Source organism: Podarcis melisellensis (genome assembly GCF_964234715.1).
Source record: "Podarcis melisellensis genome assembly, chromosome: 2".
NCBI lineage: Eukaryota > Metazoa > Chordata > Lepidosauria > Squamata > Lacertidae > Podarcis > Podarcis melisellensis.
The window spans coordinates 10,472,156-10,499,095 of record NC_138529.1 but is presented as its reverse complement, the minus strand read 5'-3'; the positions used below and the strand labels follow the sequence as shown (position 1 = coordinate 10,499,095).

At 47.9% G+C, this 26,940-nt stretch overlaps 1 protein-coding gene across 3 annotated transcripts in view; it reads right to left on the bottom strand.

The window, feature by feature from the left end:
* The window catches only part of RARG (retinoic acid receptor gamma), a 120,260-nt gene that overhangs the window by 4,169 nt on the left and 89,151 nt on the right, over nucleotides 1-26,940 (bottom strand). For all 3 annotated transcript variants that reach the window (XM_081898817.1, XM_081898818.1, XM_081898819.1), the window contains 5 exons: nucleotides 12,006-12,154; nucleotides 9,650-9,791; nucleotides 3,080-3,240; nucleotides 1,585-1,761; nucleotides 456-660 (listed from right to left, as the gene is read on the bottom strand). In XM_081898817.1, coding sequence (XP_081754943.1) covers nucleotides 456-660; nucleotides 1,585-1,761; nucleotides 3,080-3,240; nucleotides 9,650-9,791; nucleotides 12,006-12,154 — 834 coding nt within the window. The remainder of the gene's footprint in view (nucleotides 1-455; nucleotides 661-1,584; nucleotides 1,762-3,079; nucleotides 3,241-9,649; nucleotides 9,792-12,005; nucleotides 12,155-26,940) is intronic.

Here is a 26,940-nt window from a genome sequence, read left to right as displayed (position 1 = left end):
CCAGACCTCAAAATGGTCAACGGGCTCCCTTTGCCAGCCCTTAAAGACAAGGCTGGGACGTGGGTGGTGCTGTGCGTTAAACCACAGAGCCTAGGACTTGCTGATCAGAAGGTCGGCAGTTCGAATCCCCATAACAGGGTGAGCTCCCGTTGCTCGGTCCCTGCTCCTGCCAACCTAGCAGTTCGAAAGCACATCAAAGTGCAAGTAGATAAATAGGTACCCCTCCAGCGGGAAGGTAAACGGTGCTTCCGTGCGCTGCTCTGGTTCGCCAGAAGCGGCTTAGTCATGCTGGCCACATGACCTGGAAGCTGTACGCCGGCTCCCTCAGCCAATAAAGCGAGATGAGCGCCACAACCCCAGAGTCGGTCACAACCAGACCTAATGGTCAGGGGTCCCTTTACCTTTAAAGACAAGGCTAATAACAATGCCTGTGGAGGCTGCAGCACAACCCTTACCTCCACAGATGAGGCAGATGGCGCTGAGCAGTCCTGTCTCTGTGTCGTCCATCTCAAGAGGCAGCAGTTGCCCAGCAAAGGCAAAGACCAGGTCCGTGAGGGGCCCAAATCCAGCATTGTGCATCTGGGTGCGGTTCAGGGTCAGCCCATCCGAGAAGGTCATGGTGTCCTGCTCTGGGGTGTAGCGGGTGCAAATACGGAGCATCTGCAGAAGGTGGAGGGGAGCACAGAGAAGATGGTCAGGAAGAAGGTCACGTCTAGAATGTCCTCTTAAGCGGGGCAGCAATAAAACTGCTAGCACATTTGCAAAGCTAAGCAGGGTCTGGTATGGTTTCGAATTGCAGGGGTTAGACCAGATGACTCTCAGGCATAGCTGTCAACTTTCCCCTTTTTTTTGCGAGGGATCCTATTCAGAGTAAGGGAATTTCCCTTAAAAAATGAGAAACGTTGACAGCTATGGCCTTGGGGATCGCTCCCAACTCTACAATTCTATTTTTAATAAGGGAGAGGTTCTCACTAGAGGTTATCCATTCTCCCTCTTGTCCCACTGCTTTCACCCAGGGGGAAAATGCTCTTTAGTGCTCAATTGGAGCAAATGGCAATTCGGGTTTTCTCTGGATTGACATTTGCTCTGATTTAGTATTTAGGAGTGGGCCTTTCCTGGGAATGAGGAAAACTGCTCGGATCCATGCTTTCTAGGCAGGTGTGGATGAGCCCTAGGTCTGCAAAGAAGGTTGCAGTTCTGTGTATTTGGTGAGAGTTCAGCGTCCTGAGAATCTCAGCCTCTCAAGTAAGCTTCTTGGCCTTTAACCCCTACAATAACGGGCTCAGAAGTGGTTGAAGATGCCCAGGGAGACAGAGAGAGACGGAGCTGAGGAGAATTCCCAGCACAGAAAATGGGGCTTCAACACCCTGTCCTACTCCTTGCTCTTCTCTACAGTTAGCAGAACTATCTGAGCTGATGCTTAATTTTGCACCATTTCAGGCAACCCTGCAGAAAGGGGTGGCGAAGCTTTTTCTTTCTCTCCGTTGTCACTGTTTGCCTCCAACATTATATGAAGCCCCCTGGCAAAGGCCGCACACCCCTCGCTTCCCCAATCCGCTCTCGTTGCCTGCTGTAGCCCCTCACCAAGATGTCTAGGCAGGCCGCCTTGAGCAGGGTGATTTGGTCGGCGATGCTGAGGGTGGTGAAGCCTGGCAGGCGTTTGGCAAACTCCACAATCTTGATAATGCACTTGGTGGCCAGCTCACTGAACTTGTCCCACAGCCCCAGGTCCAGCTGTACTCTGTGGTCTGCGCTAGAGTTCTGGAAGAGAAAGGACGAGCGGTCAGGGATCGATAATGCTGCCGTCTTCTCCCCACCTTGCATCTTCTGTTTGTGCTTGTGCAGATACAGGAGGGCTCGCACGCTTAGCGCAGCTTAGGAGTTTCTCCCACCAGTCAGCATCCCTTACGGCAAAAGCAAGCAGATGTAGGGCATTTGGGGAATCTAATTCTTTGTTGCTTAACTTAAGGACCCCTGAGATCCACCAGCTTGAGCTGATATAGTGGCTTGGAAAGAGTGGCAGGCATACACTTCAACTACAGTGGTACCTCAAGTTAAGTACTTAATTCGTTCCAGAGGTCCGTTCTTAACCTGAAACTGTTCTTAACCTGAAGCACCACTTTAGCTAATGGGGCCTCCTGCTGCCACCGCACAATTTCTGTTCTCACCCTGAAGCAAAGTTCTTAACCCAAGGTACTATTTCTGGGTCTGTAACTTGAAGCATCTGTAACCCAAGGCACTACCGTACTTAGAGGAGACCCGCTAAAATAAATACAAATTAATGAATTAATATCCCACCTTTCCACCAATGCAGAACCCAATGTGGCTCACACCAGCTCAAGTAGATAAATAGGTACTGCTGTGGCGGGAAGGTAAACGGTGTTTCTGTGCTCTCTGGCTTCTGTCACTGTGTTCTGTTGTGCCAGAAGTGGTTTAGTCATGCTGTCCACATGACCCGGAAAAGCTGACTGCAGACAAACACAAGCTCCCTCGGCCTGTAAAGTGAGATGAGCGCTGCAACCCCATAGTTGCCTTTGACTGGACTTAACTGTCCAGGGGTCCTTTACCTTTTGTTTACCTAGCTGAGGTAACATTGATTTCAATGGGCCTTTTACAAGTATGGTTTAGCCATTTATCATTGTTGGTGAGGGTTACTGATATACATACCCTCAATGTAAAGGTAAAGGGGCCCCTGACCATTAGGTCCAGTCGTGACCGACTCTGGGGTTGCAGCGCTCATCTTGCTTTATTGGCCAAGGGAGCTGGCGTACAGCTTCCGGGTCATGTGGCCAGCATGACTAAGCCGCTTCTAGAGAACCAGAGCAGCGCACGGAAACCCCGTTCACCTTCCCGCTGAAGCGGTACCTATTTATCTACTTGCACTTTGACGTGCTTTCGAACGGCTAAGTTGGCAGGAGCAGGGACCGAGCAACGGGAGCTCACCCCATTGTGGGGATTCGAACCACTGACCTTCCGATCAGCAAGCCCTCAGCGCCACCCGCATCCCTTTCAATGTACACCCGCATCCCTTTCAATGTACAATGTACACAATTCAAATAAAACACGCTGCGGCTCTTACCGTTGTATATTTGCCCAGCTGGCAGAGGGAAGGGAAGGTTTCCTGGTGAGCTTTGCTGACCTTCTGGATGAGTTCTTCCAGCTCAGGTGTCATTTCGTAGCTGTCTACCACAACCTCCTCCTTTACGTCTTTTTTCTTCTTGTTGCGGTCGTTCCTCACGGCTGAAAGAGAGAGATGAGGGAAGGAAGGTGAGGAGGGAACAGGGATGGAATTTGGTGTGGGGAACCAAATTCTTGCTCTTATGATCTGACCCCATCAAAAATGAAATAAAAATCCCCCCATTTCCGGACGCAGAGAAGAAAGAGAGCCATGGTGGTTAGGCCGAGGCAACGTGCGCAGTGGGTTGGTGGAATTTCTGCCGAAACTGTTCGCAGACGGCACTGTGGGGACAGGGGTGCTGGCTCCCCTCCAAGACAATTAAAAAATTAAGGTCTTAGATATATAATAAATGTTCATAAATGTACCAAGCAAAGACGTACATAGATATGTGGACCACATGTCTGGAGCAGCACAGGAAGACTGTCCTGAAACCATTTTGACTCCCAAACTGACCAAATGTTTTCTCTGCAAGGAGGGAGGGGGTGAGGGAACCTTCCCGTTGTCTCAGGAATTGGGTAAGCACCATCTCAAAGGAATGGCCAGACTACCAGGAAAGGCAATCAGATGGGGCATTATCAGATAACCTGGCAGACAGGAAAAACAACAACATTCAAATTTCTGTTGTAGACCGCCTTTTCTGTGATGTAGGTATGATGTTTGTGGGGGGTGGTCTTGGGTTACACCCCTTCTGTAATGTATGTATGATGTATGGAAAGGGGGTCTTGAGCTTCAGAGCAGGGAATTTAAAATGTCTCTATATAAGGGCAGGCACATCTTGGTTCTGGGTTCCTCCTCCTCTTCTGCGTGTGAGGGGAGCACCCTGTTGCAACAGTTCAATAAAGATGAGACTTAATAGCTGCTTTGCTTCTCAATATTCTCTGGTTGGCCTCTGTTATTTTCTTCAACCGATGGAGAACCCACAAAGGACTCTGTAAGGGCTCTTGTGTCCCCCATAAGGGAATAAGGGCAGATTTTTGTTTATTACACCAGGGAGACACCTCACCTAGAGATCTTCTACAACACAGCCTGCGGGTGAAACCAAGGCCTCTTGCCAGCCCTCTCAGCTCATCCCCAACTCCTGGCAACCTATAGCCTCAGGTGCTGTGTTGTTACAGTGCCCTAAAGAAACATGGCGGCAGAAACTGGGCTACCGGCGTCCATTGAAAACAGTTGCATGGATAGTTGCCAGCCTCTGAGGTCAAGGGGTGTCAATGGTGGACAACTGAGCCCAAGCTCAGGAATCCTTTGCCCAATGCAGGACTCGAATCCATGACTCTGAGATTAAGAGCCTCATGTTCTTCCGGCTGAGCCACTCTGGGACATATGTATATTGTTGGGACTGTCCGTTAGAGTGAAGGGTGTGTAAGAAATCTTTAACAACCATCACTACCACCAGGTGTATCTGAAGAAGTGTGCATGCACACAAAAGCTTATACCCAGAACAAACTTAGTTGGTCTCTAAGGTGCTACTGGACATATATATATATATATGAATGATATTATTTATATTATATATTTCACACACACACACACACACACACACACACACATATATATAATTTATTATTATTAGTTATTTTTATATTATTTATATATACGGTGGTACCTCAGGTTACATACGCTTCAGGTTACAAACGCCACTAACCCAGAAATAGTACCTTTGCAGAGAACTTTGCTTCAGGGTGAGAACAGAAATCGTGCTCCGGCGACGCGGCAGCAGCGGGAGACCCCATTAGCTAAAGTGGTGCTTCAGGTTAAGAACAGTTTCAGGTTAAGAACAGACCTCCAGAACGAATTAAGTACTTAACCTGAGGTACCACTGTATTTCAACTGCATCAGACCAACATGGCTACCTACCTGAATCTGCTTTTCATGAAGACAGTCCCAGGTTCAAATCCCCAGCATCTCCCGTTAGGGCTGGGAGAAACCAGTCTGAAACCCTGAACTGCTGCTGCCAGTCAGTGTAGACAGTGCTGAGCTAGATAGACCAGTATAAGGCAGCTTCCTATTTTCCTAGCAATTGAGTGCAGCCTACCTCTATAGAGCAGGGATTCCCAAACTTGGAGCTCCAGCTGTTTTGCGACTGCAATTTCCACCATCCCTGACCATGGGTCCTGCGTTCTAGGGATGACGCGAGTTGGTAGTACAAAACCAGCTAGAGACCCAAGTTTGGGAAACCCTGATCTAGTGTATCTGGGGAATAGATAGAAATTACCTTGGGAAATAAACCGATTTGGCCACCCCACAACTGTGGAAGATTCGAACCGCCGACGTTCTGATCAGAAAGTCCTAGGCTCTGTGGTTTAACCCACAGCGCCACCCGTGTCCCATGTGGTTTTATTAAGGTAAAGGTAAAGGTACCCCTGCCCGTACGGGCCAGTCTTGACAGACTCTGGGGTTGTGCGCCCATCTCACTCAAGAGGCCAGGGGCCAGCGCTGTCCGAAGACACTTCCGGGTCACGTGGCCAGCGTGACATCGCTGCTCTGGCGAGCCAGAGCCGCACACGGAAACGCCGTTTACCTTCCCGCTGGTAAGCGGTCCCTATTTATCTACTTGCACCCGGAGGTGCTTTCGAACTGCTAGGTTGGCAGGCGCTGGGACCGAGCAGCGGGAGCGCACCCCGCCGCAGGGATTCGAACCGCCGACCTTTCCATCGGCAAGTCCTAGGCGCTGAGGCTTTAACCCACAGCGCCACCTTTATTAGCTCTTTGTAAATTTTAATCTCCCTTTTGTACACCAAACCAGATTGGTTAAATAATAATTCATTCATTTATTTTAAAGGACAGTCTGGGGGACATCTTGTGCTGTGGCGATTTTTAACGTGTCACTGATGGAATAAGGGTTGCAAGTTATTCCAGACCCTTAAGACTGCTTACCCTCCATCCTATCTACCTCATGGCATTCATTATCAAAAGTGGTTGAAGCGTCCATTGGCTGAAACCTTTCCTGGAAATAAGTCCCATTGAATATTTACTTCTGAGTAATGGCACATCGTAAGACTGTGGAAGCTGGAGCAAGCTTGCTTTCTCCTGCTCTGGAGGGTAGGACTGGGACCAATGGATTCAAGTTACAAGAAACTTGACTAAACACCAGGAAAAAAACAACTTTCTGATGGTAAGAGCTGTTCTCCCTCGGGAATTGGTGGGCTCTCCTTCCTGGGGGACTTTTATGCAGAGGTTGGATGGCCATCTGGCAGGGATGCTTTAGCTGAGATTCCTGCATTGCAGGGGGTTGGACTAGATGTCTCTTGGTGTCCCAATTCTAGGATTGCACTCACAGTCCCTCACTCTCAGGGAAGGCTGGTCCTTTAGGGGAAACTCCAGCGGGTGCAGAATGCCGCGGCGAGACTCCTTACGGGGTCCTTGCTGCAAGATCACATTCACCCGGTGATATACCAGCTGCACTGGCTCCTGGTGGGGTACAGGATCAGGTTTAAGGTGCTGGTTTTAACCTTTAAAGCCCTATAAGGCCTAGGACCCTCGTACCTACGGGACTGCCTCTCCTGGTATGTCCCACAGAGGAACTTACGGTCTTTAAACAAAAACATCCTGAAGGTCCCAGGCCGCAGAGAGGTTAGGCTGGCCTCAACCAGAGCCAGGGCTTTTTCGGCTGCGGCTCCGATCTGGTGGAACGCTCTGTCACAAGAGACTAGGGCCCTGTGGGACTTGACATCTTTCCGCAGGGCCTGCAAGTCTGAGCTTTTCCACCAGGCCTTTGGCCAGCGCACAGCCTGACCCCCTCCTCTGGCAATCCTCACAGAACTCTAGCCCAGTGGTTGCCATTAATCTGATTTGAACTGATTTTAGAATGAAATGAGTTTAGAATGTTGTACTATTTTATTGTTGTTAGCTGCCCTAAGCCCGGCTTCGGCTGGGGAGGGCGGGATATAAATTAAATTTATTATTATTATTATTATTATTATTATTATTATTATTATTGCCCCGCCAACTTCATTCTGCATTTACCCAGTCCTCAGCCTTCTTCCTTACACATCCCACAACGGAGAGCAAAGCTGCGTTGCTTGAGCAACAAGCTCCAGATGTTTCCAAAAAAAGAAAACCAGAGAGACCCAGTGCCCCCTGGGCAAGGAATCTGGAGATGCCTGCGATGATTTCTCAGGAGTTTATCTTGGGCTGGCATGTGTGTGTTCAGGTGGGACGTGGGGTGGGGAGAAACTTTATACTCTTCCCTCTCTCTCTCTCCAACTTAGGGGTACCAGGAGCAGCAACAGCACCAGTAACTCCCCCCCCCTCCCTTCCCCAGGCTCTGCCGGCACCCCTCCCTTTACCGAGAGTCCTGGGGTTTCGTGTGCACTCTCGCTGGCCTGAGCCTTCCCAGGCTGCCCTTCCTGTTCACCCCAGGATAAAGCGCCAGGGATCTGGGAACAGGATACGCCAATTGGCAGGATATACACTTTTAGCCACAGTCAGCACAATGCTGAAGGGGGTGGGGGGCTGCTGCCAGCCAAGCTATAGACCTCTTTGCAGCGGGGGGGGGGGGGGGCAACACACAAGCAAACTGAGAACCCTACTGCCTCAGGGTATTTCCCCCCCCCCCAAACCTACTCTCCCCAGCACAAACTCAAGCTTATGCCTTTGCTTTCAAGAGGCGAAAGCATAGAGGTTTAGCAGAAGTCTAGCTGTGGGGGTGAGCACCTCAACTCCCCAATTCCTTGGTTTTTCTGCAATGCTGCTCCCCCCCCCCCCCCGCTTAGCACGAAACCCCATTTGAGTCTACATGGGATACTGGGAGGGAAAGGGAGGAGGGGCTGCGCTGGCCCAAATCCCTTAGGCCATCCGTTTCCTGTCTCTGTAGTGACAACCCATCGGGATAACATTCCTTCCCCAGCCAGCCAGCCATGCCCCACGCCCCTTGCCCAATCCTCTCCACCGACCGCCTCTCTCCCTTTAAAGTGACAGGCCCTCGGAAATAAATTGCCAGCTTTCGAGACATAGACATTCCTAATTAGGGGCTCTTAAAGAGACGGTGATTAATGTGAGCCCTGGCCCAGGCCAGCGTGAAGACATGCCTAAGCAGTTGGGAGTAAAAGCAACAGCCGCTGAGAGGCTCTCTGTCTCTTGGAAGGGCTGGGCAGCTGACAGCACTCTTGAAAGGGACGGCAAACTCCCCAAGCGGGGCAGGGACTAAAGTACCTCCCCCTCCACTGGGAGTTTTGTTTGTTTGTTTGTTCCTCTGTGGGAGTGCTCTCGGAATTATTTCCCCTCCAAGGAATACACATGGAAAACGTTTCATCAGAACAGAATATCGGCAAGGCTCTGTGTGTGAAGTTTCTTTCGCCTCGAGGAGCAAGGCGGGAATAGCTGCAAACGACAGTCTCCCGCTCACGCAGCTTTCCTGAAAAACCCACGTTGCCTTTTCAGTTCCAAGGTAAATGTTCCCCAAATGCTTTTCCTTGGGGGTGGAATGCATTGAAAAGCACCACCGTGGAAGGAAACGCAGCAGCGAAACCAGATACAGAAAGCAGATGGCTTTGCAGGAGTTTTCAGGCTGCGGGAGCCAAAGATCCCTTCAGAAGCGCTGGCCTGGGTTGTGTGCCTCCTCTTAGATGTCCCTGCGATTGTATCTTGGCAACACAGGCCTTGGTATTACAAAATTCTACATTTGATGCGCGGCAAGTAAAGTGACAGAGGCCGGCAGGAGGGACCTATGCGCAGGCCACTCCTTGCAATACAGTGGTACCTCGGGTTAAGAACTTAATTCGTTCTGGAGGTCTGTTTGTAACCTTAAACTGTTCTTAACCTGAAGCACCACTTTAGCTGCGCCGCCGCTGCATGATTTCTGTTCTCATCCTGCAGCAAAGTTCTTAACCCGAGGTACTATTTCTGGGTTTTGTTGTTGTTTAGTCGTTTAGTCCTGTCCGACTCTTCGTGACTCCATGGACCAGAGCATGCCAGGCACTTCTGTCTTCCACTGCCTCCCGCAGTTTAGTCAAATTTCTGGGTTAGCGGAGTCCGTAACCTGAAGCGTATGTAACCTGAAGCGTATTTAACCCGATATACCACTGTAGTGAGGTCCCATTTGGGATGCATGCAAATATGTGCATGCACACAGATGTGAGGATACAGGGGGAAATGTTCCTGTGTACCCATCATCTAAACGTGAAATGGTCCATGTCCAAATCCAGGGGGTGGGGGGGTGGGGACAAAGAAAATCTGCCAATGGCTGTTGCCAACAAAAAACAAAATATTCAAATGACTAATTCTGCCTACAAGCAGGCAGTTGCAGTACATAAAACAGTAAGGCAGACATGGTCCTTGCACACACAGGCTGACACTTTCAAAGTGTGTTGCATCTATGCCAAACGAGCGGGGGGCATGCATACCACCCCATCTGAAGGGCCCTGAATGGAACCTCCCTTTGCTTTCCATCTTGTTTTACCTTCTGTAATCTCATTTGCTATCATCCCTCACACACTACCCCCCCCCCCCCGGGCTTAGAACAGAGCTCACCTTCTTTGGACATGCCAACCTCAAAGCACTTTTGCAGGCGGCAGTACTGGCAGCGGTTGCGGGTGACCTTGTTGATCTGACAGTTTTTGTCCCGGTGGCAGGTGTAGACCATGTTTTTCTGGATGCTTCGGCGAAAGAAGCCCTAAAAGGTCAGAGAGAGGGAGAGAGAGAGAAAGAGGAACAGGTGACCAGGTGGGTGATGCGGAAGGAAGGCATTTAGGTAGTTCCAAGCCTCCTTTCCAAGTCTCCTTTCCCAGTGCAAATTGTGATATCCACTGCCACCTTCTCCAAAACTCGCTGCTTCAGGTAGGACCGTTTTTGTAGCTCGGAGGCTGTTTCAGATGTCGTCGCTTACCAGGGTGAATCTTCAGACCTGGCTATGGCAGTATGAGTTTTGAATCTTGAGATCAGGGGAGTAGCTAGTGACTTTGGGCCATGGGTCCACAGACCCAAATGTACATACAATTTGCAAATATGCACATGCCAGTTTAGACTTTAAATGGCACGGAAGGCAAACCAACTATTTCCCATCCAGATCACCCCCAGGTTTAAGTTCTTTGCTTAATTTGCGGCCCAAGTCAGATACCCCCAAACAGTACCTCTTCGATTCATTTACCCCCGGTTAATTTCCCAATTTATCCTGCTCCAAATCAATTCAATTCCTGTTCAGTTTCTTCCATTCCTTACACTCCAGATCATCTCCAAAAAAAAAAAGGTCACCTTTGGGAGGCAACAACAGAAATGGGCCTTTTTTGTGGTGGCTCCAATTGCGGAATGCTCTCTCCAGAGAGGCTCACCTGGCGCCATCATTGCATGTCTTTAGGCACCAGGCAAAAACATTCCTCTTTGCACAGGCCTATGGCTATTAAACACCGTTTCCATGTGCTGCTCTGGTTCGCCAGAAGCGGCTTAGTCATGTTGGCCATATGACCCGGAAGCTGTACGCCGGCTCCCTCAGCCAATAAAGCGAGATGAGCACCACAACCCCAGAGTTGGTCACGACTGGACCTAATGGTCAGGGATCCCTTCATGGCTATTAAATAATCTATGGCCTGTGAAAGTGTGGAGAAGAGGACTGTTATTACAATGACTATTTTAATATTAGGCTGTCTGTCAGTGTACTTTTTATAATGTGTTTTCATTGTATTTTTATCACTGGTGTTCTGTAATGCGTTTTTAACAATTGTACACCACCCTGGGATCTTTTGATAAAGGGTGGTATATAATTTGAATTAATAATAATAATAATAAATAATTTGAGTAATATCCTACTGATATCCTGTAATTTGGCCCCTCCTTCCACTGAACTCACTACCCCACACAGGGAAACACTTAGGGCACTCAGAAAAAGTTGTGAGACCCCCTTGTTCTTTGGCCCACCTCTGATTTTTAAATGTTTGTGCATCATAAGCAGCTGACTTGTAATGAATCAGCCCAGGACAGTCTTCCCTGACTGGCAGTAGCAGCGACAGCTTTCCCAAAATCTCAGGCAGAGGGTCTTCCACTGTCCTGCCCCTTGCGATCCTTTAACAGAAGTTGCCCCTTAAAGAGCTGGCATTTTGTAAGGGGCCAGGAAGTATGTGAACCAGGAAGTTCTGAGCCCAAACATCATCTTAGGCAAGTCACTATCTCTCCCTTCCCTCAGTATGGAGATAAAGGGCAGTGGTGGGGAACTCTTTCAGCCAGGAGCCCTAGATCTTTATCTCCCACTCAGTCTGCAGGCCAGCTTTGATAGGGGAGACCACCACCTGTCAATCATCTGCTGGCAGGTGAATGATAGGTGCATAGTAAAAGCCCAGCTGTCCAAGTTGTGGAGCAAGTCAGGTGTGGAGCATGTGGGCATGGTTTGGGGGACACAGCCTCACAGGCTGAATGAGTCAAGGAGAAACTTTTAACTATAGCTCTCAGTTCCAGCAACCAACCAACCAACCCTCAAAGGTTCCCAAGGTGGAAAACACATGCTCCATATGTACGGATTCAGCCTCAGCCTGACGGATGTTGAAGTAGGTGCAGAATTTTCTGCAACCAGAAACCCCCCCAATTCAACAACCAGGACACAGGAGGATGCAAGTCAACATGCATATGCTTGTTTTGCACATTTCATCTTGCTTGCATAATCTGTTTTTTTGGGTGTTGGCATGCAGCTTCAAATTCCCTGCTGCAACATTCCTTTGGACGAGGAAAGGAGGCCTGCGTGAAACAGCCAACCCACCCTCCTGGCCTGAACAGTTGCGAGCCTGATGCCTGCTTGAACTCACGATTCGGGCGAGCTGCGCTGCAAGGAGCCCCCCAGCGCAGAGGGTTAGCTGAGGCGTGCGACAGCGCCTTGTTGGGTGGGGAATCTCCCTCCACTCACCTTGCAGCCTTCGCAGGAGCTGACCCCGTAATGATAGCCGGATGATTTGTCGTTGCAGACGAAGCAAGGTTTGTAGACACGTGGGGGTGGGGGCGGAGAGGGGGAGCTGGGCACCATCTCCTCCGAACTTGTGCTCTGCGTCTCCACCGCTGCAGAAACAAATAGGGGAGGGTCAGGCGGAAATTTGGGACACTGTACACCCAAACAGCAGCCACGAAATTAAAAGACGCCTGTTTCTTGGGAGAAAAGCAATGACAAACCTAGACAGCATCTTAAAAAGCAGAGACATCACCTTGCCAACAAAGCTCCATATAGTAAAAGTTTTCCCAGTAGTGATGTATGGAAGTGAGAGCTGGACCATAAAGAAGGCTGATTGCCGAAGAATTGATGCTTTTGAATTCTGGTGCTGGATGAGACTCTTGAGAGTCCCATGGGCTGCAAGAAGATCAAACCTCTCCATTCTGAAGGAAATCAGCCCTGAGTGCTCACTGGAAGGACAGATCCTGAAGCTGAGGCTCCAATACTTTGGCCGCAACATGAGAAGAGAAGACTCCCTGGAAAAAACCCTGATGTTGGGAAAGATGGAGGGCATAAGGAGAAGGGGACGACAGAGGACGAGATGGTTGGACAGTGTTCTCAAAGCTGTCAGCATGAGTTTGACCAAACTGCGGGAGGCAGTGGAAGACAGGAGTGCCTGGCGTGCTCTGGTTCATGGGGTCACAAAGAGTCGGACATGACTAAATGACTAAACAACAACACCCAAACTTATTAAAAATGTCAGCCTTTCGTTTCGTTTCATTTTTTATTTTTTTTATCTTAAGGCAGCTTCTACAACTCAAAATTATTGTGTGGAAAGCGTGGGGTTGTTTGTTTTGCTACAGAACTCACATAAATAGTCCATGCAGCATCCAAACCAAGGGAATGTTTCCATTCCATGCTTGCACAGCCCAGGGCACTGGGTTTTCCTTCCTTTGGGGCACTATGTGAACAAAAAAATCATTTTCAGCTTTACCAGCAAGCTATACATATACAGGGTTCCAAGGAGCCTATGAGGAGACTCTCTTGCAGGGGGTTTTTTTAAATTATTTAATCATTTTTTTGATACAAACATCAACCGCAAAAGACACATACAGTACAACAAAAACTATAATGACAATAATAACACAATTTGACAATTCAGATTTGAATACACTGATATACCTATGACTACACCTTTTTTTAACAATATTTCCCCACCTCTCTCTCCTCCCACTACTATCCGCCTTATCGCTTAAATATTCATTCCAAATTTCTTCATATTGATCCATTTTTATTTTGCGTTGACATGCAATTTGTTTGTATGTAACTAATCTGTTCATATTATCAATCCATGCACTAAATGGAATCTTTTTGCGGCTCTTCCAATTAATCAAAACAAGATTTTTGGCTTCTAATATAGCACGGTACATCCATTTTTTCAACCCCTTGAAATCTCCCACATTTCCGGAATATAATTTAGAATTAAATTCAGTTCCCCTAAATAACAATTTCTTTTTATTACTCTTACTCTCTTGCAGGGGTACCCCCAAAGCCAATTCTCTGAGAACTACAAAAAAACCCACACCACCACAACATTATGGGGAACACTCTCCCTTTGAGGGTACCCACTCTCTGCATATGAACCTACCTGGACCCTGAGATCATCCTTTGAGGCCCTTCTTCATGTGCCTCCTCCAAGAGAAGTCTGGAGGGTGGCAACACGAGGACAGGGCCTTTTTGGCAGTGGCTCCCCATTTGTGGAATGCTCTCCCCAGGGAGGTTTGTCTGGCACCTTTGTTATACACTTTTAGGTGCCAGGTGACTGATTTGACACCTGATGCCCTTTTAAAAGTGTTGTGGAGAGGGTTGTGTGTGTTATTGGTTTGTTTTTGTTCTTAAAGGTAAAGGTATCCCTGCCCGTACGGGCCAGTCGTGTCCGACTCTAGGATTGTGTGCTCATCTCACTTAAGAGGCCGGGGGCCAGCACTGTCCGGAGACACTTCCGGGTCACGTGGCCAGCGTGACGAAGCTGCTCTGGCGAGCCAGCACTAGTGCTGCACACGGAAACGCCGTTTACCTTCCCACTATAAAGCAGTACCTATTTTTCTACTTGCACTTAGGGGTGCTTTCGAACTGCTAGGTGGGCAGGAGCTGGGACCGAAAGACGGGAGCTCACCCCGCCGCGGGGATTCGAACCACCGACCATATGATCGGCAAGTCCTAGGCGCTGAGGTTTTACCCACAGCACCACCCGCGTCCCATTGGTTTTTGTTCTTACTGTATTTTAATTCTGTATTTTGTGTTTTCATACTGTGAATTTTATGTTGTGAACTGTCCTCAGATCTAAGGATGAAGGGCGTAATAAATAAAATAAAATAAAATAATTAACCATCAAATTCTAAATAAGAAGCTGTTAGGGCCACACATCTCCCCTTTCCCACTTTTATTCCTCTCAGCAGACCAAACCACATGCTTTCGTGCACAGCTGGCTATCGCTTGAAAGCAGCTGCTCTCAAACTGCAAGGTAGGTCCCTCTGTTGGAGGGCACAGGATTTCTGGGCCAGGGTGACTAGATCCCAGGAATAACGGGATCCTTCAGCAGGTAGAGCTCTTTTTTTCTATGGGCAAAGGGTGCTCACCTGATTCACACTGCGAAAGGGGAGGGTTAGGCAGAGGGGCAGGGACTGCATCCGCTTTGCCCAATATTGTCAACCTTGGTTGGTACTGACTTGGGGAGAGCCGCAAGCTAAAGGAACTTCAGAAGGCAGAACAGAGTCAAGAAAGTTTGAGGGATATCTTAGCATCGTGGAGCTATCAGAGGGACAGGCATTACAAATAACACCTCCAAGATTCTGAATCTATAAAGTAATTTACGAACTTTGGCTGCATTTCAACTCGCATTAAAAATCTCTCACAAACCCCCACATTTTTTTCTGGCACCTAAAAGACTTAACAGATTGATTGGGGCATGAGTATTCACAAACAGAAGCCCATTTTATCATCAGATACAAAAATAAAATTTAAAAAATCATTCATCTAGTCATGCATCAATCATGCCTTGGTCCATGAAAGATTATGCTATGAATAAATGTTTTCATCCATAATGAATGGGTCTAGTTGTTCACGATATGCTGCGATCAATCTGTTAGTCGTTAAGGTGGCACATAGGTACCCCCCAAAAAACACTGTAACACATTAAACTGACTCCCAGCAGTGGACAGTGTGGTGCAGTGTAAACGCATCGGCAGGAGTGCTGGATTGGCTCTGCTGGCATCTGTTTCCACCACGCTGACTTCCCAGACCTTTCCTTCCCACTAAACATTAGTCAGGTAAGCGCTGCTGCCACCCCCACCATGCCACCCACTGTTGATGACCAATCTTCTGAAATCATAAAAAAGGTAAAGGGACCCCTGACCATTAGGTCCAGTTGTGGCCGACTCTGGGGTTGCGGCGCTCATCTCGCTTTACTGGCCGAGGGAGCCGGCGTACAGCCGGCATGACTAAGCCACTTCTGGCGAACCAGAGCAGCGCATGGAAACGCCGTTTACCTTCCCGCCGGAGAGGTACCTATTTATCTACTTGCACTTTGATGTGCTTTCGAACTGCTAGGTTGGCAGGAGCAGGGACCGAGCAACAGGAGCTCACCCCGTCACAGGGATTTGAACTGTCAACCTTCTGATCATACAGTGTTAGAAACTCAGGTATATAAGCTAGGCACCAAATGTGTAGTTGCCATTTGGTGGCAAGATGGCTCCAAAATCTTATTTTTCAAGGGATGCACTGTCTGTGATTGGTCATCAGGTAGTTCAGATGACTACCTTGAGCTAGGTTAAGAACTTTGAAACCTTAAAGAAGAAAAGTCACTTGATCCAGGGACAGTCCACATAGATATAGGCCTATTCCTATCTCTTTTTCTTAATGACCATTCAACGCAGGAATATTCTTCACAATTGTGAGCAGGGCTGTGGGATGGGGACTCAGGGGTGCTCAAATTTTTCTCAAAATTTGATGAAGTGAACGTGCGTGAGGGCCGACCAAAGTTGTTGACCCTTTTTTTAGGACTGAAGTTGTTGATTTTATTTTGCAGCTGGCGAGACTTGAGGAAGAGAGAAAATTGCTTGCCGAATGACACCTCATGGCTGAGGAGGGTCATACTTTATCAGGAATATGCTGGGATACAATATACATGGGAGTAAGTGACTGGAGACAGGGCAGTTGGGATTGGGGTGGGCTGGAGGTCAGGGTGTTATGTACTGAGTTGAATAGGATCCAAAATGCAGCAGTCTGATTGGTCCTAGAACAATAGGATCCAGAATGCAGCAGTCTGATTGGTCCACAGGAGCCACCAATCCAGCTCCAGGTGGAAGTGAATCTGCAACATGATTCGCCTGCAGGAGAATCCTGGAATTAGCCAATCACATGGGGCCCATTGTGTAAATAATTCTGGGTGAACTTCCATTCCATTCTGGGGGAACTTCCATTCCTCCTCACCACTATGAGCCGAATAAAGAGCATGAAATCCACTCTCGATTCCGGAGTATATTTCACAGCCATACACTGAGCAGGCAAATGGCGTAACTGTGCATTACTTACAGGGAAGTTGCATGGGAAGGAGGAAACATTAAAAAGATTTAGTCCTAAACTCCCAGCCTCTTGCCCTCACCATGACCCATAACGCCTGGACAGAGTTCCTTCGGTTCAAACAGCATTTTCCACCGCCCCCAACCCCGGCAAGCCATGAAACTGTTTGCAGTTCTAGCTTTCAACACAGACTGAATTTCCTGTGACAAGACCCTAAATGCCACATTCCAGGCCAAACAGGTTGGAATTGTTACCAGAGCTGTGTAACCTAATCCCTTCCCCTGGGGGTGGGAAGAGAGGAATGACCCTGCCCAAAGGAGACATAGGTTAGAAAAGCTGGGGAGGAAATACAGGGGGGGTGAGAGAGACTTTTAGTCCACTTTCCCCTCCTGCAAAAGGTCTGTATTTAGTGTCCCGCCCCCCTCAGAAATTAAGGGTGTTTCCATTTTTAGGGTGGTGAAGCCAACAGCAGATTCGCAATATTCATTTAAAACAGCCTTTCTCAACCTGTGGGTCCCCAGATGTTGTTGAACTACAACTCCCATCACCCCTAGCTAGCAAGGCCAGAGTTCAGGGATGATGGGAGTTGTAGTCCAACAACATCTGGGGACCCACAGGTTGAGAACTGCTGAATTTTAAAGCGTAACCAATGCACATTCAAAGCACATAACTTCCCCCAAAGAATCTTGGGAACTGTAGTTTTCCTTTCCCATAGCTACAATCCCAAACACCCTCACCTACAGGATTCTTTGGAGGAAGTCATGTGCTTTGAATGTGTGTTGAATGTGCTTTAAATCATGTATATTGTGGATCTGCTCAATTGCTGACATTCTCCTTACATGGTGAATGTGGACTCAGTCTATATGGTATCCCTGGCCATTAACCATAATAAAATGACTTGTATTATACGGTAGCCCTGCTTGTGGGTTATATTCACAGTTTTTTTAAATAAAAAAGTGTTTCACAATTACGATCATTCCACCGGAGTTTAACTTAAAAGTCCGGATTAGGAAACCAGCTCCATTTTTCTTCTTTTCTAGTGCCAATTTTGGCACTAGAGTTCACTGTGAGCTGCTTCTTGGGCATCACCCAGCAGTTCCAAAACTCCAATTGATATCCTTAATGTGTTTGTTTGCTTATTCATTCACAGGACCAGGCAAAAGGTGACTTCTTTTAGAACACACATTTTAAAGCACATTCGAAGCATGTCTCCTCACCCAAAGAATCCTGGGAACTATAGTTTCTTAAGGGTGCTTGGAATGGTAGCTCTGTGTGGGGTAATGAACAATTCCCAGGTTGGGGGAGTTTTTTGGGGGGTGCTTTCCATTGTACACAGCCTAAAACTGGAGCAAAACGACCCCCCCGATAGATAAAGCAACAACATTCACGCAGTGTTTCCCAACCTTTGGTCTCTAGCTGTTTTTGCACTACACTTCCCATCATCCCTAACCACTGGTCTTGCTTGCTAAGTATGATGGGAGTTGTAGTCCAAAAACAGCTGGAGACCCAAGGTTGGGAAACACTGGACTCTAGTTCAGTGTTTCCCAACCTTGGGCCTCCAGCTGTTTTTGAACTACAATTCCCATCATCGACCACTGGTCTTGCTAGCTAGGGATGATGGGAATTGTAGGCCAAAAACATCTGGAGGCACAAGGTTGGGAAACACTGCTCTAGTTGATCGCAGGGATGGGTTGTTCAGAGAATTTGGGTGCTTGCGCAGAGAACTCCCTGCCTACAATACAATAGGGATCACAGGAGTGAAGGGTTATAAGATTCCTCCCTCACCACGCCCCCTTCACCTCCCTGCTATCTGCAATATCTCCCAGCACAAACTCTTGTTTGCAAAAGGAAAACAGCACTTCGGCAGGCCACTCTAACCACAATAGATAAGCAGCATATACAAACTCCATGCAGCCATCATGTCTCTTGAGCTCCGTTCTTATGAGTGACCCTGCAATAAACAAACCCAGCCTTCCCACCCTAACAAATGACTCCACAACAAACAAGCTAATGTACAGCAGCCCGGAGCTAAGCAACAGGCATGCCTAAACTCAGCCCTCCAGATGTTTTGGGACTACAGTTCCCTTCATCCCTGACCACTGATGTGAGTTGTAGTCCCAAAACATCTGGAGGGACGAGTTTGGGGATGCCTGGCCTATGCTCTGTACCCTCTGCTGAAAACAAGATTCTTTATAGGCAGCTATTCAGTGGGGAAAACTCAAATAATTTGGTGCTGAACACCACACAATTGTGAAGAATCTCAGCATGCATTTCCTTTTCGAACAGCAGTTTTCTAGCCCTTAAGATTGTGAAGATATGCTCGAAAGTACAGTGGTACCTCGGGTTACATACGCTTCGGGTTACAGATGCTTCAGGTTAGAGACTCCGCTAAGCCAGAAATAGTACCTCGGGTTAAGAACTTTGCTTCAGGATGAGAACAGAAATCGTGTTCCGGTGGCGCAGCGGCAGCAGGAGGCCCCATTAGCTAAAGTGGTGCTTCACGTTAAGAACAGTTTCAGGTTAAGAACGGACCTCCGGAACGAATTAAGTACTTAACCTGAGGTACCACTGTACACACGGGTAAGGCCTAGATAAATCTCAGAAGCTAGAAGAGCAGCTGAACAACGTATGCCGTGTGGTGGGCTTCAGTGCCCTTGACAAAACTTTTTCAACGGAAGCTAGATTTAAGATTTCATTCATTTCCCAAAAAACTCAGTCCTTCTCATTTTGGACTACTGACATATCTCATCCAGTACTCCTGCAGGGGTAGCAAACATGGTATCCTCCATATGCTATTGGACTAGAACTCCCATCACCCCCCACCACTAGCCATGTGGGCAGGGCATGATGGGAATTGTAGTCCATCAACATCTGGAGCACACCATGTTGACTACCCCAGGTCTACTGTCTCCAACTGGAGGGCAACAGTTCTGTGGTGGCAGGACCACATGCAAAACAACAACAACAACAACAACAACAACAACAACAATTTATTATTTATACCCCGCCCATCTGGCTGAGTTTCCCCAGCCACTCTGGGCAGCTCCCAATCGAGTGTTAAAAACAATACAGCATTAAATATTAAAAACTTCCCTGAACAGGGCTGCCTTCAGATGTCTTTTAAAGATAGGAGAGCTGCTTATTTCCTTCACATCTGAAGGGAGGGCGTTCCACAGGGCGGGCGCCACTACCAAGAAGGCCCTCTGTCTGGTTCCCTGTAACCTCGCAATGAGGGAACCGCCAGAAGGCCCTCAGTGCTGGATCTCAGTGTCTGGGCTGAACGATGGGGGTGGAGACGCTCCTTCAGGTATTCAGGACCGAGGCCATTTAGGGCTTTAAAGGTCAACACCAACACTTTGAATTGTGCTTGGAAACGTACTGGGAGCCAATGCAGACCTCTCAGGACCGGTGTTATGTGGTCCCGGCGGCCACTCCCAGTCACCAGTCTAGCTGCCGCATTCTGGATTAATTGTTTCGGGTCACCTTCAAAGGTAGCCCCACACAAAAGGGACTAGGCACAATTCGCAGCACCTTCAGGGAGGTTTGGAAAGACCCGTGCCTGAAATTCTGGAAAGGCGCTGGCGTTGGATTCTGAGCTAGGTCTGATTTGCTAGAAAAAGATGGCAGCATTCTACCGAGTCTTCCTAACTGATAGCAGTTTTCTGAGGTCACAGCCTAGACTACCTCCAAAAATGTGTTGCCGGTAATCGAGGAGTCTGAAATATGTTTGTTCACATGGCCTATCCGAACTCTTTAATTCCCAACTAGATTTACACCCTTCAGTCCAGTGTTATTCAGGCTTAAGTCCCAGATGTTTTTGCACTACAGTTCCCATCATCCCTGACCACTGGCTAAGCTGGCTTGGGAAGATGGGAGCTGGGAGTTCAACAATTCCAAAGGCTTGGGGGGGGGGCGTAAACAGCCTCGGTACAGGGATGCAAAACTACTTTTTCAGTCAGGAGCTACTAACCCAAAGAAAAAAGATCAGCAAGAGCCACATACAAACAAAAAGCACCTGAGGGGAGCTTTGGAGGTGCTGACAGCAGACCCTGACTCAACATCTCCACCCCACATCAGCCAAGAAGTTGCGCAGTACAGTGGTACCTCAGGTTAAGAACTTAATTCGTTTCGGAGGTCCGTTCTTAACCTGAAACTGTTCTTAACCTGAGGTACCACTTTGGCTAATGGGGCCTCCCACTGCCGCTGCTACACGATTTCTGTTCTCATCCTGAAGCAAAGTTATTAACCCGAGGTGCTATTTCTGGGTTAGCAGAGTCTGTAACCTGAAGCATCTGTAACCTGAAGCGTCTGTAACCCAAGGGACCACTGTATGACATAGCCCCATGCCTAAGAACAGTTTGGAAGACGCAGATCAGGTCAGCTGATGCCCAGCCGTATCCACACTTTCAAACGTGTTCAGGAACAAAGTAGGCCACACAAATCGGAACCAAGTGGAAATTCAGTGTTAATTAATGTTCTGTTTACATATACGCAAGTAAAGGGAAAAGGAAAAGGAAAAAGAAGCATGTGAGGCCCAGGTGAAATTAAGCAACATGCCAGATCTAGCCCCTAAATTGGAGATTCCCTGCCTTGGTGTTTTGTCAGCACTTGCACCCATCACCTTTTCGGTGGTGACAGCTGATTGCATCAACCAGCTGTTTGCTGTTAATGCGTAACAGCTGATCAACAGAGTCAGTAGCTGATTGAACCCCACAGCTCCCAATTAAGTGACTGTATCTACAAGTTTCATCGTCCTTCAAGCTGATAAGATAACAAGCTTTCTCTGTATTAGACTACTAGTAGCTTATAAAGCAGAGACATCACCTTACCAACAAAGGTCCGTATAGTTAAAGTAATGGTGTTCCCAGTAATGATGTATGGAAGTGAGAGCTGGACCATAAAGAAGGCTGATCACCGAAGGATTGATGCTTTTGAATTATGGTGCTGGAGGAGACTCTTGAGAGTCCCGTGGACTGCAAGAAGATCAAACCTATCCATTCTTAAGGAAATCAGCCCTGAGTGCTCACTGGAAGGACAGATCATGAAGCTGGGGCTCCAATACTTTGGCCACCTCATGAGAAGAGAAGGCTCCCTGGAAAAGACCCTGATGTTGGGAAAGATGGAGGGCACAAGAAGAAGGGGACGACAGAGGACAAGATGGTTGGACAGCGTTCTCGAAGCTACAAACATGAGTCTGACCAAACTGCGGGAGGCAGTGGAAGATAGGAGTGCCTGGCGTGCTCTGGTCCATGGGGTCACAAAGAGTCGGACACGACTAAACGACTAAACAACAACAGCGTATAAGCCAGCATGGAGATGGTGTGTGGATGCCGCTTGGAAGGAAACACATATTTTTATAGTATACATTTGTAGACACGTAAAAGTGTCAACTGCTTTGGTCAATGTCTATCCCAAATGACTAAACTCAGGACTCAGCTACATTGGTAAAGAAACAGCTATTTGAATGTGCAATTAACATGCAACACCAGATGGCGCAAGAGAGCAAGAAATTTTTAAGCGCAATTTTCCATGGATATTTTTTTCTTTTGTTGAAATGATCTAATTTCTGACTTATTTATAGCGTTCTCCCCCAGCCCCTGCACCCGTGTTTAGATCCACCCACAGTGGTATTAGAAGGGACCTTCCTCTCTCCAAAGCTGTCAACAGTGAGATAGGTTGACCAATGTTCAAGACCAAATATATATAGACTGCAATGACTTATACACAATTAATATATGTGTGCTTCTGAGTTGGTAAAAGCTGCAGGAGACGACATAATTTTCATGTGGGCAGGGACTTATGCAAAAACCCACCCGCAGCAGTGTCTTTCTCCAACATGCGAATTCTGCTTTTCATAGAATCGTAGAGTCATGTCAGAACCCAAAAGTTTCCCTTTCACAGAAAGGTTTGTATTTTCCAAGTGGAAGTTCAGCATTAAACTTAATTATGAGCAGGTCTGCATTTTGCCCAGCAATTGCTTGACATGGAGTGCTGCTCCCATGTCCTGAAGCACCTGTGTACCCAGAGAAGCCAGAATTCAGCTGCACCTTCCTAATGTGTGCAAACATGTGTGTTTGTAAAGGCGCATAACTGTTAATGCTTTGTGGGTACACTGTAGGAAATACCAGAGTAATGCCAGCGGCAAAAACAAGGTCGTTGCATAAAATGTGGAGCCACTCTTAAGATACAGCTGGGAGTGTCAGTGTCTCTGTTCTTAGCATCCCAAGGGCACCAGTATTAACAGGCTTCGTGATTCAACGTGGCACCTTCCAGTTCCCCACAGGGAAATGGCTAAATAGAGTATCCATTTCAAAGCCACTTAAGTCCTTCACATAGCAGGAGTGCAGGCTGCAGGTTGTCACTGTGATGAGATTTCCAGGACTGAGCCCCTTAATAGAGACAGGGCTTTAGGGCAACTGGCAAGCTGGGAGCTCAGCCTAGACCCCCTCCGTTTCCCATATGCCCCCTCCTCCCCACAGAAAAGTCTAATGAGTTCCTCTCTTTATTACACAGCACAGCTTCTCGGTCCAACATGGCAGCTCTTAAAGGCCTCCCTATTCACTGCGCGACCAACAATGCATCACAGAGAGCCCTCTCCCTTATTTTACAAACCTCTGCGGCTTTCTGCTGCCTACAAACCAAGCCACAGGCAAATGGGAGTGGGAAGCAGAGGGGCATACAAGGTTAACCCCGTCACAGCCCTTTGTTGGTGTTTGTACTTAGAGCAGGTACAGAACGAGCCTTTGGCTTGCATTTTGGTTGGCTAGTGCTAGAGCACGTCCATGAGAGGAATCAATGCCCAAGCCTTATGCGAAATATGGCCTATTAAAAACTGGTTGCGGCTAAGGTGCCTGCATCATCCAGGTCATTTAAATGTATTTATTCAGCTCTGGGTCCCCAGGTGTTATTGGACTACAACTCCCATCGTCCCCAGCCAGCTTGGCCAATGGGCAGGGATGATGGGAGTTATAGTCCCATTGTCGTCATCTGAGGGCCTAAGATGGAAGAAGGCTGCTTTGAAAGGCCTGCACAATTCTTCTCCCACGGCAACATCTTTGTTTCAGCTTTATGCTTTAATTTTCACTCTTGCAGTAACCTTGAGAAGCTGGTCGCTCTTGTTCTTGTTCTGTCAATGGAGAACGGGAGGCAGAGAGACAGGTCTCAACATTTTATTCACTGGTCCCCACAGGTATTGTCTTAGGAACCACTGTTTGTTTCTCCTTTTCAGTGATTCAGGGACTGCTTAGGTAAGGATGTTCGCTAGGCAACTGTTTCTAAGCGATGCCTCTTAAGGGATCTCTTGGGTAAGAGCTGAAGTACAATTATAGATTGTACTTGGGTCTGACAATGCTGGGTTCGTAACCCACAGACTCATTCCTTGCCCTTGGGAAGGCAAATCTCATGATAGCAACAACTGCTCCTGAGCTACAGGGCTGGGGAACTCGCGGCCCTCCAGGTGTTGCTGGACTACATCTCCCATCATCCTTGACCATCATCAATGGTGGTTGGGGACTGGGGCTGATGGGAGCTGGAGTCTAACACAATCCGGAAGGTCATGGGTTCCCCATCCAAGGCAACAAGGTACAGATTTAAAACTGGTGAGTCGAAAGCAAGAAGTCCCACCGAACAGATTGAGGGGTCTGAAGATGGTCTAAAAGATGTATGATGCAAGCAACTCCTTTCAGAACTGAGAGTTTTAACTACTCTGCCCTTTCTCACCTGGACAGGGTCTGTAGGGAATGTTCACTTTCCAAAAGACAGAGATGCCCCACACCATTAAGCAAGGCTTACTGGGAACAATAATGTTCTCTGGAGCTAGGTAGAAGGTGATCCTGACACACATGGGAAGAGATCTCAGCGAGTTCTTAATTTATTCCAGCACCAGGGCCTGGTTTCTGTCCATGGCTTCTGCCAGAGCCTATGAGTCACTCCTGGGAGCACGAACCTTACACTGCTTCGCTCATAGGCTCTTTTGGTGTTCTTGACATCTGTCTGTTTCAAGAGTCAATGGAGTGCACCTCCAGGAGTGAAGTCAAACCACTGTGTTAGCAGCACCTAAGGAACCTCACTGATGCGGGTCAAAGCAGAGCAATACGTTTGTCACCAGCTGGGCTGCAAGAGTTGCGAAACGGAGGCATACAAGGAGCCACCCAACTGTATTAGGAACTCCACTCTGGATTTGTGCAAAGGAATCCTCCTAAAGTCTTTTCTTCTCCCAAAGATGTCATGCAAGGCAGTGGAGGTTTAGGACCAGAGTTTTCCTTCTCCTGGATGGGCTACCTTCCAGGTTTAGCAGGCTGGATTCTTATGTTATTCCTACACTGCATGACTAAAAGGCAAAGAGCAGATTCACACCTTCAACATCCATCAGTCAAGAGGAATAAAGATGTCTCCTTCAGGCAGAGGCATGGTCAGAATCAGACAGGGGTCAAGATCTGAGGTGGACAGAGAGGGCTGGATAAAAAGGCCAGAAACAGATGCAAGGTCAAAGTCAGGTATGCAACATGATCTTCAGCAGCCGCCAGCAATAAGAAAAGGAGTAGAATTCAGCAGCCTCAGAAGAGCAGCATGAGTCTCAAGACTCAGGAGAGTCTCTAAGGCTGGAGCTTTATAGAGCTTGGTTTGTGAGGACTGGCCCTTGAGGATCAGCCGACCGGCTTTTGAGACAGTCTTGGTACTTAATACTAGATGGCAACCTCAATGCATGGAGCCAAGTCTGCTGGACTGGCCATAGATGAAATGATGGAGCATCAATGGCAAAGCACCAGAGGTTCAAGACACAAATAGCAGGGCCATACACCTTCATTCTTGGATTCCATTTCCAATCCCTGGCCTGGCACATTCTCAGCGGCAAATGTTCTCTGTAAAATAGAAGCAACTGGCCAAACTCACATGGTTCTTGTGAGGATGGATCAGGCATTAAAGAGATGTTGGAAGCACTGCAAGCTAGAGGAGCTTCCTGCTATGGCTCTTCTCCTGGTCTTGATATAAATTTGACTATCACCCACCATTACTACCACCAGAAAAAAAAACTTTTTTAACCATGAGAAGGGACGGAAACATTTAAGGTTCGCCAATTCCTGTTTATCCATTCTGCCAGAGCCTCTTTTCCTGTCCTTGCAAACCTCTCCAGTGGAGTCTTCATCAGCATCAGAGAAGAAGGGACAATTAGAAGCTCATGAATTTTAACTCTCTGCATTATCCTCTTCTTTCAGATAAGACAATAGGCCTTTGGAGGCTGTTCCCTTGGCTCCAACAGTGCATGACTGGCTCCCTAGGGCCAGGAGATAGAGGCAGACAAAAGGAGGCCCTGCCAGGTGATTAGATCTCACTGGAAGGCCTTTATTTACCTGAAAACAGCCCATAAACACAGAGGGTTGTGTCTGAAAAGCTGGTGAGAATTAAGAGAGATGGATAAGAGAGAAAGAATGCCAGGTAACACAAAGAGACAAACACACACAGAGTAATGTGGAGATGTGCCATCACAGCTTTTAATTGCAAAGCTCAGAATCTGTAAGTTTTTGCAAACCCAAACTCCTGGAATTCCATGAACTACATCAGAGCAATCTTTCTTATATCAGGAAGATACAATGTGGTGGTGGGTACAAGACTGGAAAGACAGAGTTCTAGTTACGAGTAGGTAGCTGTGTTGGTCTGCCGTAGCTGGAACAAAATAAAATAAAAATTTCTTCCAATAGCACCTTAGGTAAAGGTAAAGGTACCCCTGCCCGTACGGGCCAGTCTTGACAGACTCTGGGGTTGTGCGCCATCTCACTTAAGAGGCCAGGGGCCAGCGCTGTCCGGAGACACTTCCGGGTCACGTGGCCAGCGTGACATCGCTGCTCTGGCGAGCCAGAGCCGCACACGGAAACGCTGTTTACCTTCCCGCTGGTAAGCGGTCCCTATTTATCTACTTGCACCCGGAGGTGCTTTCGAACTGCTAGGTTGGCAGGCGCTGGGACCAAGCAGCGGGAGCGCACCCCGCCGCAGGGATTCGAACCGCCGACCTTTCGATTGGCAAGTCCTAGGCGCTGAGGCTTTAACCCACAGCGCCACCTGCGTCCCTCTAGTAGCACCTTAGAGGCCAACTAAGTTTGTTATTGGCATCAGCTTTCGTGTGCATGCAGTGTATCTGAAGAAGTGTGCATGCTTTCATGTGCATGCACACTTCTTCAGATAGCTTATACCAAGAACAAACTTAGTTGGTCTCTAAGGTGCTACTGGACATTTTTTTTTATTTTTCTATACATTTTGACTGTGTCAGACCAACACGGCTACCTACCTGAATCTAGAACTGTAGCACTAGTTCTGTAAGTGAAATACAGTTGCCAACATT